Consider the following 12,276-nt stretch of genomic DNA (forward strand, 5'->3'; position numbering starts at 1 on the left):
ATAATGTAAATAAAAAGGTTACTATCGCTAAATTTTTCAGCTCGACTAATGTCTGTCCCACCTTGACTTTACAGTGCATGAACAGCATGATTTGAGTTTCCACTAGACTTGTGTTATGGACGGATTTTACGGGCTGTGATTGGTCGTATTCAAATCAATGACATATTTGATGACATTTAAAAGAAATACGTAACCAGGGCCCGGATTACGTACACTCGATACGCATCGTATCCGCCATGTTTTACTGTAGCGCCTTATGGGAAAACATGGCGGATACGATGCGTATCGAGTGTACGTAATCCGGGCCCTGTTTTCTCGTTCGTTTTTGGTTATGCAGTGTGTTTATGTTATACAAAAGAAAAATATTGGTATTTTAGTTATTAATCTTGGATTTTGAGACTATTTTATACGTTTATACTTGTTTATTGTATTCATTTTTAAACAGCCATATTATTTCCAGCAAAAGTTATGGAACGTTTACAGATACATAGTAATATTTATAAAAAAAACAAATTACTTTCTGCTTGCTTCCTATATTTTGTAAATTTTTAAAGCTTCCTCCCAGACTCATTTGAGTATAAGGTGGTTCATTTTTCCGAAATAAATGGAAAGGATGGCGCATTTAATGCAGTGATTTGAGCTAATATAACAACACAAGAAGATGCTCAAAATTGTCAAAAAGAATATGAAAATGTTAATAAAGTAAATTTTAGAGTTCTAAGAACTTATCCAAATGATTCTATGAAGCTTGTTTTCAAGGTAAATATTGATGTTAATATATTCACTTTCTAACTTTATGGGTTTTATATTTTGTAGGGATGAATAATTAACATTGGAGAGAATTTTTAAGTATTTTGCTAAGCAACAAATTTTGTGTTCATTTTGATTTAAAGTTCAAAACATATATTCATATATTGTAAGATATTAAATAGATTTTTTTTATTACAGAAAGACTATCGATGCCATCGCAATACTCAGGCTAATTTGCCTTCATCAAAGACAAAAAATCCGTCATCTAAACATGTTAACTGTCAGGCATTCTTAAGAATTACAGTGAAACAATCAAGTATGAAAAGGTAAAGTCTATTTGCTAATCTGAGACACAACTACTGTCTAGTGACGTTGGTAATTTTTTTGAGAAGTTAGGTTGCTAGACGTAACTGGAAAAGACTACACAACCAAACATAACTACTCATAGCCAATATTATTATTAACAGTAAACAGGCATAAATAACATAACATACACCATACACCAATCAATAATTATTTATTTACACCTTTATAATGTATTGATAACAAATGAGAAAAGTATTTATTGTACAAAATAAAAATATTTTATAGAAATAAATTCCACAAAATTTTATGAGTTTAGTATACACTCCCATTATTTCCAACAATTATTTTTTTTTAGTGAAAGATTAAGTTGATTTGAGCAGTTAATATCTATTGTTGGGTAGGAATTTTTGTGTTGTAAAGACAACACTTATATATTACGATTATACATATTAAAGCTGCTTTTGATTGTATAAATAGAGAAATAATATGGTCAGTAATGGAAGACCTGGAAAGCCCACAAAAGATAATAGAGAGTTTTTGTTGCTACGTAACGTACGCATCTCCGTATACGTAAAGCAACTAGCGTGTCGTAGAGGATGAATGTTAAAATAGGTAGTTTTTGTAACTGCCTTAACGTAACGTAAAGCAAATCGTAAAGTCATTTTTAAATTCTGTTGATATTAAAAAAAAATAAAACAATGTTTACACAATATACAAATGTAAAAAAAGATAAATGAATGATGAAATTGTATGGTTTTAATTGCTTCTATTTAAATATAAAAATATTATTTTTCCTTAGGTTAAATTTTTTTTATTTTTGTTTATACCTACTTTTAGTTGTAAATTATTGTATACCTACATCAGAATTCCAGTAGGTATAATGTAAATAGTGTGGTAATATTTATTTGAAAATTTTACTGAAACTAGGTCATTTGTTTATCTAGTTATTAATTGTGGTGATCACTGTATTTCTTAAATTAATACAAGATTTGTTTGTTTTGCTTTATTAATAGACAACTTAAAAACAATAAAATTTTAAATCTATTATGAAGTTCCAATTTCCAATTACAAACACAGAATAATTTTACTCAAATAGACTAAACCAATAACCAATATAACCTTAAAATGTTCAGAAACGAGTAGTACGCTGATGAAATGTTCATTTGGTAGGTAATCGGGCAAGATCCTCGTGTGCATTCGGTGACTTTCGGCTCGATAGGGATGCGTATGAACCTAACGTACCAGCCCGTAACCTTAGGTAATACGCATCGCGATACGGGAGTTCAATCATTAATGCGCAAGCGTATATGTCAAAAAGATGCGTTACGTTTACGTATTTGTGTGCACAAAAACTCCCTAATAAGCCTGGCAAAAAGTACATATAAAAGTATATAGAAATGTACTGGCTAAAGTACAAATAAACGGAAACTGATCGCCAATAATAAATCTAAGAGGAATAAAACAAGGGGACAGTTTCATTCATATTAGTAATGGATCGAGTAATGAAGAGTGCTAAAAGAAGGTCAAGGCAAACAGTCAACAATAGGGTATAGGAATTTAGTACCAGTGAAAATGGAAGGATTACTATATGCAGATGACCTAGAAATAATAGCAGACGATAAAGAAAAAATGCAAAAATTAATGAATATATGGGTGGAAGAAATAGAAAATTTGAAAATGGAGGTAAATGTAAAGAAAACGAAGACCATGATAGTAACCCAAAACAAAAGGGAAGAAATAAACCAAACGTTATTTAGTCGCAAAAATGAAATAATGGAAACAATCTCGACGTTTGAATACCTGGGAGTAATAATATCAGAGGATGGAAAGGTAGACAAAGAAATCTCATACAGGGCGAAAAAAGCAAATAAGATCTACTATGCACTAAATAAAACAATATTTGGAAAGGAAGAAATAAAACTAAAGGTATACAATGCAATATACGTATCAACTTTAAAATTATGCAAGTGAAACATGGGTAAACAATGCAAAAATAGACAGTACAATAAGCGCAGCGGAGATGAAGCAGTTGAGAAAAATAGCAGGAAAAACAAAATTGGACAGAATAAGAAATGAGGATATTAGACAAAGGCTAAAACAGCAATCGATAATGAAGATCCAAAAAAGAAATTAAATTGGTATGGACACATTAACCGAATGAACCAGGGAAGACTACCAAAGCAGGTGATGGAATCAAAAAGGTATGGTAAAAGAAGGAAATGGAGGACAAGAAAAAGGTGGATCGATCAGATTATAGAAATTGGGCAGGAAAAACACATAAACAAATGAAAGAGTTAGCAAATGACCGCAAGAAATGGAAGAGATGGATAAAGGATGAAAAGATCTCTGACACCCCTGAGGGGCATAAGGAGTTTCGAGAAAGAAGAATTTTTATTAAGAATTTGTCACTCAGATAGGTTCTTCTAAACTGTGGTGGTAATTCAATGGCTTCTCCAAATAACGCTTCAACAGGAGTGGATCTCATGGCACCTAGACAAACAATCAATTGAATTCAGCAATTGATCGTTACATTTATTTTCTTTAATAAATTGGTGCTAGCAGATGCATATAAGATGGTGGCATAGTCTATGATCGACCTTATGTATGATCTAAAGAACAGCTCACTAATAAACATTTTAAAAAACGTTCTATTTGTTTTTTTTCTCTCTATACCTACCATTAATTCCATCATAAAGTTAGTATGACTATTTTATGGCAATTCATTTAATTAAATTAAATATATATTGCAGTTTAGGCAGGGGAATGGCCACTCTCGTATTAAAATTTCCTTCTGAAGTTCTTACAACCCTTAAACTTTTATATATTAATACTTTGTTACAGTCTCTGAGCCAATTTAGTACATCAGATCAAATAAGTCTGAAAGTTAATCATACATTTTTAAGACACAAATATAATATTATCTCTTTTATAAGTATAAATTATACTATTTAATTTTCTTATAACATTACTACCCCCTAGTTATATAATTTTTGCTGAATGTAGATCGGAGAAAACTATAAGTACTTAATAAAAAAACAGCATACAAAGTACGTAAATGCTCTGAAAAATATTAACTTTACATTTATAAATTAATATATTCATTTGTATTATAATATTTATTGTAGAAGAACTATAACTTTACAAATTTAAAATGATAAGTATTTAAGTATTATAACCTTAAAACTAAAACTGCAACAAACGAGAGCTTAGACAAGGAAAAAAGAGAGGACGGGTAACACTCATTTAAAACACACGTTCCAAAAGTGAAGCCAGTTTTTGGTTTGTTTGTCACCAGAAACATGGCGGTCACGTCAAAAATAACAATGGGTTGCCAGTGGTGGGTGTTCGTTGAAGGTTAAAATTTCATAAAAAATAAAGTAAATCATCATCTAAAATTCGTAATAAAAACATATGTATGTATTGAAACATATGTACGTAATATGAGCAACTTAATAAAACATTTACCGTACACAAATTCTTCATTTTAAATACATTTCATGTTTTTATTTTAAATACTCAATGCATAACAATACCCCAAAGATACGTCGATGATCAAAATCTCTGGTGTCGGTTTGGCTTCACTTTTGGTCATAGGATTACTCGTCCTCTCTCTTTCCTTGTCTAAGAACGAGAGAGATTCCTAATCCTAAATGTCCTTGATTTGAATACGACCAATCACAGCCCGTAAAATCCGTCCATAACACAAGTCTAGTGGAAACTCAAATCATGCGCACGAACATACGGCAATACAATCCTTATGGGAGTTTTTAGCGCGGCGATGCCGATTTTCTTCAAAAGAATTTTCAATCGGACATTATCAAGGTCGTAAAAATGTAGGTCCCTAAAAATGTTAAATTAAAACTAACCCGTTACAGTCAAGTAAAACAATATTTTTCATTGTTTTTTGGTGAGTGATAGTCATTTTCGAAAAGTAATCAGCAATTTTATAATCGATATCCGTAATAACTTTTTTTGGTTAAGAATGTTAGAATATTCAACATTAAAAGTGGATGTTGTTCTATGGTTTTTAATTTATGTATTGACAGTATAGACAGTTCTGAAGTAATGTCAAGAAAAATATAAAATAGATTGTCAGTCAAGTTTAAGTAAAGTTTTATATTGTTCTACCAGGTCCTACAGTTGAGAATAAATAAAGTATAATTGTTGATAGTCAGTTCACCTAAATTAAATTATAACAAAGAATATTAAATAAGCTTAAAATTATTACTGATAACATTGTATTGAGTAACTCATTGCTTAAGGCTGTATGACACTATACATTTTCTTGTATCATTTCTAATATCGTTTCTGATATGTCAAAAAAATACATAGTGTCATACACAGATACAAGAATTTGAGTCAGACACAGATTCTTGTACAAGAACTGCGCCAATTTCTGCGCAAAGAGCAAAAACGTAAAACCTGCTGGTAAAACATCTAAAATGTCATAATTACTTACTCATAATGGCGGCTGAAATGAAAATGGGATAATTTATTTATGCGAATTTATTTGTGTTTTTGTAGGTATTATTTATAAATCTTTTAATTGATACTTAATATACCGTTTGGTATGGACTACTGTTCTACTAATAACCATATATTTAGCTCCTAGTAAAGTTCAAACTATAAATTTAGGTTTCATGGTGCATAATTTTTTAATAGACGAAAATACAATAGTTCCTAATTTGGATCAAACTGAAGATAATTCTAATGCAAATATTTTAGCACAAATATCAAAACAAAATAAAAACACAAATAATCAACCTCAGTCAACGTAAAATTCTGGTTAACATTAAAATGTTAATTATATAAAAGTTTATAAAATATTTAAAATCAGCCGTGTCTGTAGATGCAGTACTACCATAACGTGAACGTGACACAGGGTGACAATCAAAATTTCGACCAATCACGTGCCGAATTTCATACAATTTTCGATACAAGACTTTGCATAGTGTCATACAGGGCACAAATGTACGTACAAGAAATGATACAAGAAACGATATCAGAAACGATATTAGAAATGATACAAGAAAATGCATAGTGTCATACAGCCTTTAGTTGGAAAATTTGGATCCTAATTACAGTTTATCGTTATTCTTAATGACTGATTTCCAAGATGAAATTAATGTCATTTTAATGTGTTTGCACCCTACGACAGTGGCAGTGAAAGTGAGGAAGACGGGATTATAGAAAGAAGCTAAAATAATAGTTTAAATGTATTTTAATTATTTCTGTAGCTACGTATTTATTAATGTTTAACATATTTATGTGCTTAAATACATTATTATAGTATTTTTACTACAAAAGCGATATTACGTAGGTCAAAATTTTTGACGTAAGAGAACTGTCAAAACATTAGATTGTGACTTTTCATTATTGCCATGTTTATAATAAACATGGCAATAATGAAAAGTCACATGAGATACCTTTAACAAAGTTTTTAGTAAGAATAAATGTTAAAAATTGTTTAAATAGGAGTGTTAGATACACAGAGTATTTTGCGTTCCGACTAAAGTAAAAAATAGCGGGCGTAGTCGACTGACTGAATAGTGGGAGCGGTTGGCGACCGGCATGCGGCAGCAACTATTAAAATTACGTTATCCCGACCACAAAAATCCACTTTAAGGTGAATGACAACTTTTTGTCATTTCTTATGTTTTCGAGGTCTCTGAATCCGAATATGGAATTAATTTTTTTCTAGAATTAGTGGAACATGTTCAAAAATCAAATTTTATGCAAAAATGCGAAAAATCAATTTTGATGATTTTTCAATTTTAACTCACTGTATTTTTGGTCGCTGTAAATATTTCCTTTTGAAAATTTTGCTGTGTTATCTTTGAAGCATTTAGATAACAATGAGATATGTCCAAAATGACTCAACACGTTAAAAGAGAAGTTGTTAATTTTTAAACATTTTGTCGTCAGATTTCGTTAGTTTCATGTTTACTTAAAAAAGTTGAGTGACAAACTTTTTAGTTTATAATTTTAATTAACACAGAAATAAAATATAATGTATGAAGAAGTTTTCCAAAAAAATTTAATTTAAAATATGCAATAGGAAAAATGTTATGTGACTTTATAGACGAGCGGCACACCCCAAAAAAAGCTTATTTCTCGAGATACTGATACTAATTTTGGTCATACATACTTTATACATATTTTTGATGGTGCTGAAAACTAAAATTAGGGTTGTTTTGAATTTTACGTGGGGGAACATTATCAAAATCGCAACTTTACTGCAACTGTTCCATTGTAATATTTTTTTCTGATATTTTTATAGTATATATTTCTCACCTTTCTGAAGACAATGGGACCTGCTTCAATATTTCTGTCTTGCCATAAAGAAAGTTATAAATTGTTTGAAGTAAAAGGTGCAGATTCTTGAATTGCAAAGTTTAATCGCAAAAGTTGAGTAACAAAATTTGAAATTTAGCTGTTTAATTAATAAATAATAAATGTTTTATAGAAAAAAAGTGGTGTAACTTTTAATTTTAAGAAAAACGTGATTTCATTTTTTTTTATTTTTAGGGTAAAATTGCGATTTTGACAATGTTTCCCCATCTAAAATTCAAAATAAAACTCATTTTCGTTTTCAGCACCATAAAAAGTATAAAGCAAGACCAAAATTAGCCATTCACCACACCGTGGTTGATATCTCGAGAAATGAGCGTTTTTTTTGGGGGGAGTACCACGTGTACCACTCGTCTATTGGGACCGTGCAAGTTCGGCAAAGCGACCCCTATTTCTACGCTCTGTACCGTAAAATGGGGTGAGATTGATCTCCCGGGGTGACATTGATCATTTGTCGTCGTATCACATATATGTAGATACAACCGGCAACAATGTAAAATTGTTTCTGGGCGTAGCACTATTCATTTCTTGGATCTTGACTATAATAAGTTCACGTCGTTGTTAGTTTGCAATTGGCATTGGGAAGAAGTTCTGTGGCTTTGAAATTAACTATAATTTTTGTCCTATTTTTATAGTTTGTGTACTTTTGATGGTAGAGGAAGAACAGAGGTAAGTTCGCTATTTCTAGTTTTATAAAATTATTTTGTATGGTTCTGTAATAATAATTTTAAGTATCTAGCATTTTAACTAACGCCAGCTTTTTTAAGATGGCGGATAATATTGAATGGGGTGACATTGATCAAGTGATCAATCTAACCCAGTGATGTGGGAGGGAGGGATCAACCTAACCTCTCTCCCATATCACTGATCTAACCCCACGTTACGTACGTTTCAGAAATTAATTTATAATTTTTGTTACAGATTTAAGAATATCAATCAAAATGGGAAGAACGTACAAAAGACAATTAGTTAGTAGAACGTATGGCAATTTTAATGAAGAACAAGTTAATCAGGCGTTGCACGATGTATTGAAAAATGGATTATCGCTAAGAAAAGCCGCAAAAAAATTCAAATTGTCCTACGGGACTTTAAATAACAAGTACCATGGAAGGAAGATTAAGAAAATAGGTGGACAATCTGTATTCACATTTAAAGAAGAAGTAGCCATTATAAATAGCATTTTAAAGTGTGCAGATTGGGGATATCCTCTAAGTGCAATGGATTTGAGAATATTCGTCAAAAGGTTTTTGGCCTTAAATCAGCAGGATCGAGGAAGATTTTCAAAATAATTGAAAATTACATATCCACTGTTCCCTTCAAGGAAGTAGTTGCCTTACTACCAGATCCGACCCTTGAGACGATTTCTGATAGGATACAAAAATATCATTCTCGCGGAGAAATTAATATAAAAGAATGTTAAATCAAATTTTCTTTTTTTATAAATTGTTCTGAATTACATTTTTAGTTGTTGAAATATGGTTTTTTTTTGTATAAATAAAGAATAGTACAATAAAAATAGTGTGATCATTCTCACCCCGCATGATCAATCTCACCCCTTTGTAAAAATTCGAAAAACTGTCTGACCGAATTAGTCAGGGTTAAGATTGATCATATTCTATTTAAAAGCGCTACTGTTTTATGCTATAAAATCATCATGATCAATCTCACCCCAGTCACGGGTCTAAGATTGATCACCCTTTTTTTATGAGATAAGTGGATTTTCTTATTAATTAAAACAAAACTAGTGTTAAATCACTACTCTTTAGATAATAATATAACACGTGAAGTGTTTAAATACAGAACAGTCACAAAAGCGTTTAAAATATAAATCAAATAAAGTTAAAATTGATCAATCTCACCCCATTTCACGGTACTATTATTCGCACTTTTAATTATATTGGCCAATTATATTAGTCCTGGTTACTGGAAAATTGTCAAGGCCATAGTCCAAAAAAATAATAAGAAGAAAAAATAAGATTCAGGTTATGTTATGAAAACGTCAAGAATTGTATGTAGTAAATAAAATTAGTTATTAAAATGCAGTACTGCAAGCAAAATAAAATTAATTAAATTTACCTTTATATAATAATTGCATATCATATCAATATTGTGGAGCAATATATAATTTTTCGGCTTCATTGACAGAAGGTATGAAATATACGTCAATTTGACAATTTCAATTGACAATATGAATTAAGGCGGCTGCACAATTGACCGGGAACGGGAACGAGAACGGAAACGGGAACGAGAACGGAAACTGAAAGCATTAGTAGATTCACAATTAAATGGTTAACAGCTGTTTTGTGTCATTGTCACTTGTGCTGTTAATTACTTTTCTTCTCAAAATAAATTTTGTGGAACGATCTTTTTCTAATTTTATTAAAAGAAAATGTCTGTTAACTCTAAAAATATGGATTTATTTGATGACGAGATTTTAATATTTTCGTTTTTTATGATCTTGGACCTAATTTACACAATATGTGTTCAATCACAAAGGTTTGTCAGCATAAAGACAAAAACCATATCATTCGAATATTTATATTATTATTATGTATCTAATTACCATATAAGTACGTACTATGATCTACATCAATCATCATACGGATGAGGACATTATTTTTCCAATAAATAAATCAATCGTTCGTCATTTATTTTAATGCAAAATGTATAAAAATTGTCAGTAAAACTTGGTCACACACTTCTAACAAATTTTTATTGGGCATTTGACAGTATTTTTAATACTGCCTTCTGATTGGTTCCGGGATACAACGGGAACGAGAAAGTTAAAACATGGTAAACTTTCCCGTTCCCGTTACCGGACAGCTTCTCGTTCTCGGTTATTGTGCATCTACAACATTAATTTACGTAGAGGTTAACTTTTTTCCCGTTCCCGTTTCCGTTCTCGTTCCCGTTCCCGGGCAATTGTGCAGCCGCCTTTATTTAAGATAGTTGCAATATTTCTCCGCGACTCGCGCAGGGTCGTTTCTCGTTTCCCCTTCCAAGTACTTGCACACCGCGAATAAGGTCGCGTAACTTTTTTTCTGTTGCATATTTTGACTTTGTGGCCTTTTATTGTTATTTTTTAAATTTATTTATTTAAAATATAATTTTACTATGGAGACCTACACAGAGGAGAGGAATCGAGATAGGACGACCTTGAAATTTTTGTACACGATTTTGCCTGTTTGCTTGGTTTCTCGCTAGGGCGGCGGTGGCGTAGAGATAGATGCTACTTTTGCATTGGAGTAAATGTGAAAATTTCGAAAATAATTAATTATTCGTAGTTAATATAAGATTATTGGTTTTGGTGATTAATATTATTTAAATATGAGTGCCAAGAAAGCTTACACTAAAAGAACTTGCTTCGTACCGGGATTTATATCGAGTTATCGTTCCGATAAAAAATTCAAAAGGGAACTTAATGAAGTTAATAAAGACTTTTTATAAATATTTGTCTTTATGTTATTTATAACCTTCATGGATTATACCTATTCGTTTGTATGTTATTTCCTTCGGTGTAAATAAAATGTGTGCCTATTATTGGTTTTTATTTTAACCTGAAAATTATAGTGATAATAGTAGGAGGATCTTTGAAAGTTTTTCTGTCGAAACAATGCATTTTTTGAGACAAAATATTTCACAAAAATTAACATTAATTTTATAAAAGTCAGACTATCGTCTGCGTAGTTTATAGACATATATTTTTATTAACTAAATTTAAACATCTGATAGGTAAGCTTTCAGAATATAGATAAATGATAGTATTCAAAAGAAAAAGCAGTTTAAATTTTGATAAAAAGAATAATTAAAAAAAATTGATCAATAAACTTCAAATTATTTAAATAACTTTTTAAATTTTTTAAAAACAATTACGTACAGTTAAGTAAATTTTTTCAACTAACAAACTTTTTGATATCAATTACAAAGATATTAAAAAATTAATTTGCAGTTGAAATACCATTGATATATAAATGTGGCAGTTAGATAATGTGACAAAATATTTCCGCTTCAAAATAAGCTGTCCTACATATTAAAGTAATGACAAATTTAAATTTGATGTCACATCTCCATCTACAATGGTATAAAAAGAATACACTTTTTACCACACGTCGATATGTTATAAGGTTAAAATAATTTATTTTTGGCTTAAAACATATTCAGCTACAATCCACCAATAAATTAATTTCTAATTACGCTAAAAACAAAAATAAAATGAGTTAAATATTAAATAATTCCATAAGAGCTAATGTATTTGTAGCACCTATTCGAACACTTGCGCCTCTAGCGGCGATTGCTGAAAGTTGAATTAGAGGTTGAAAAGTTAGCCCACAAACGATGCATTGCGTTTCCACTCCTTCTTACAGGTCTCCATAAATTTTACTAAGTAAATGTGCAACATAATAATATTCATAAAATTCAAGTTTCTGTCAAAATATATAAATATAATAGTATATTTAAATAAAGTAAAGGTGGCTATGATACATCTTAACGAAGGAAATGAGTCCCTGATTATTGAGATACATTCAGCCATATTAACTGGACCAGCCTCAGAACTTAGCTCGTTTTTCAAAAAATTTTATAAACAAATTAAATTTTGCAAAAACTATTTAACAGATTTGGACCATTTTTTGCACACCATTCAAACACCATAATGCCCTCAAGTTTAGGTACATTTAAAGATATTTTAATAAACAATAAAATTGTTATTAACAATATTCAAAAACAGTGATTTTGTCGTCCGTTTTGCAATAACTTTTTTGTTTATTAACCGATTTTAATTTGGTGTATCTCATTCGATGTATCTTTTTTTTCTGAAAAAGTTACCTGTGGACGTCAAATTTCTAAATAAACAAGTTTTTAAGTTATGAG

At 30.4% G+C, this 12,276-nt stretch overlaps 1 protein-coding gene and 1 long non-coding RNA gene across 2 annotated transcripts; both read left to right on the forward strand.

Moving 5' to 3' along the window:
• Window positions 1-39: 39 nt before the first annotated feature.
• LOC126884934 (uncharacterized) lies at window positions 40-1,363 on the forward strand. The gene is made up of 2 exons (XR_007698196.1): window positions 40-759; window positions 949-1,363. It is a non-coding gene; the product is annotated as an uncharacterized LOC126884934 (long non-coding RNA).
• Window positions 1,364-7,831: 6,468 nt separating this feature from the next.
• On the forward strand, window positions 7,832-8,822 carry LOC114326925 (uncharacterized). Its single transcript, XM_028275389.2, has 2 exons — window positions 7,832-8,076; window positions 8,329-8,822. Exon 2 carries the CDS (start codon window positions 8,349-8,351, stop codon window positions 8,694-8,696), a length of 348 nt encoding a protein of 115 aa, XP_028131190.1. The 5' UTR covers window positions 7,832-8,076; window positions 8,329-8,348; the 3' UTR covers window positions 8,697-8,822.
• The last annotated feature ends 3,454 nt before the right edge of the window (window positions 8,823-12,276 follow it).

This window comes from Diabrotica virgifera, chromosome 5 (assembly GCF_917563875.1).
Source record: "Diabrotica virgifera virgifera chromosome 5, PGI_DIABVI_V3a".
In the NCBI taxonomy this organism is placed as follows: Eukaryota; Metazoa; Arthropoda; class Insecta; order Coleoptera; family Chrysomelidae; genus Diabrotica; species Diabrotica virgifera.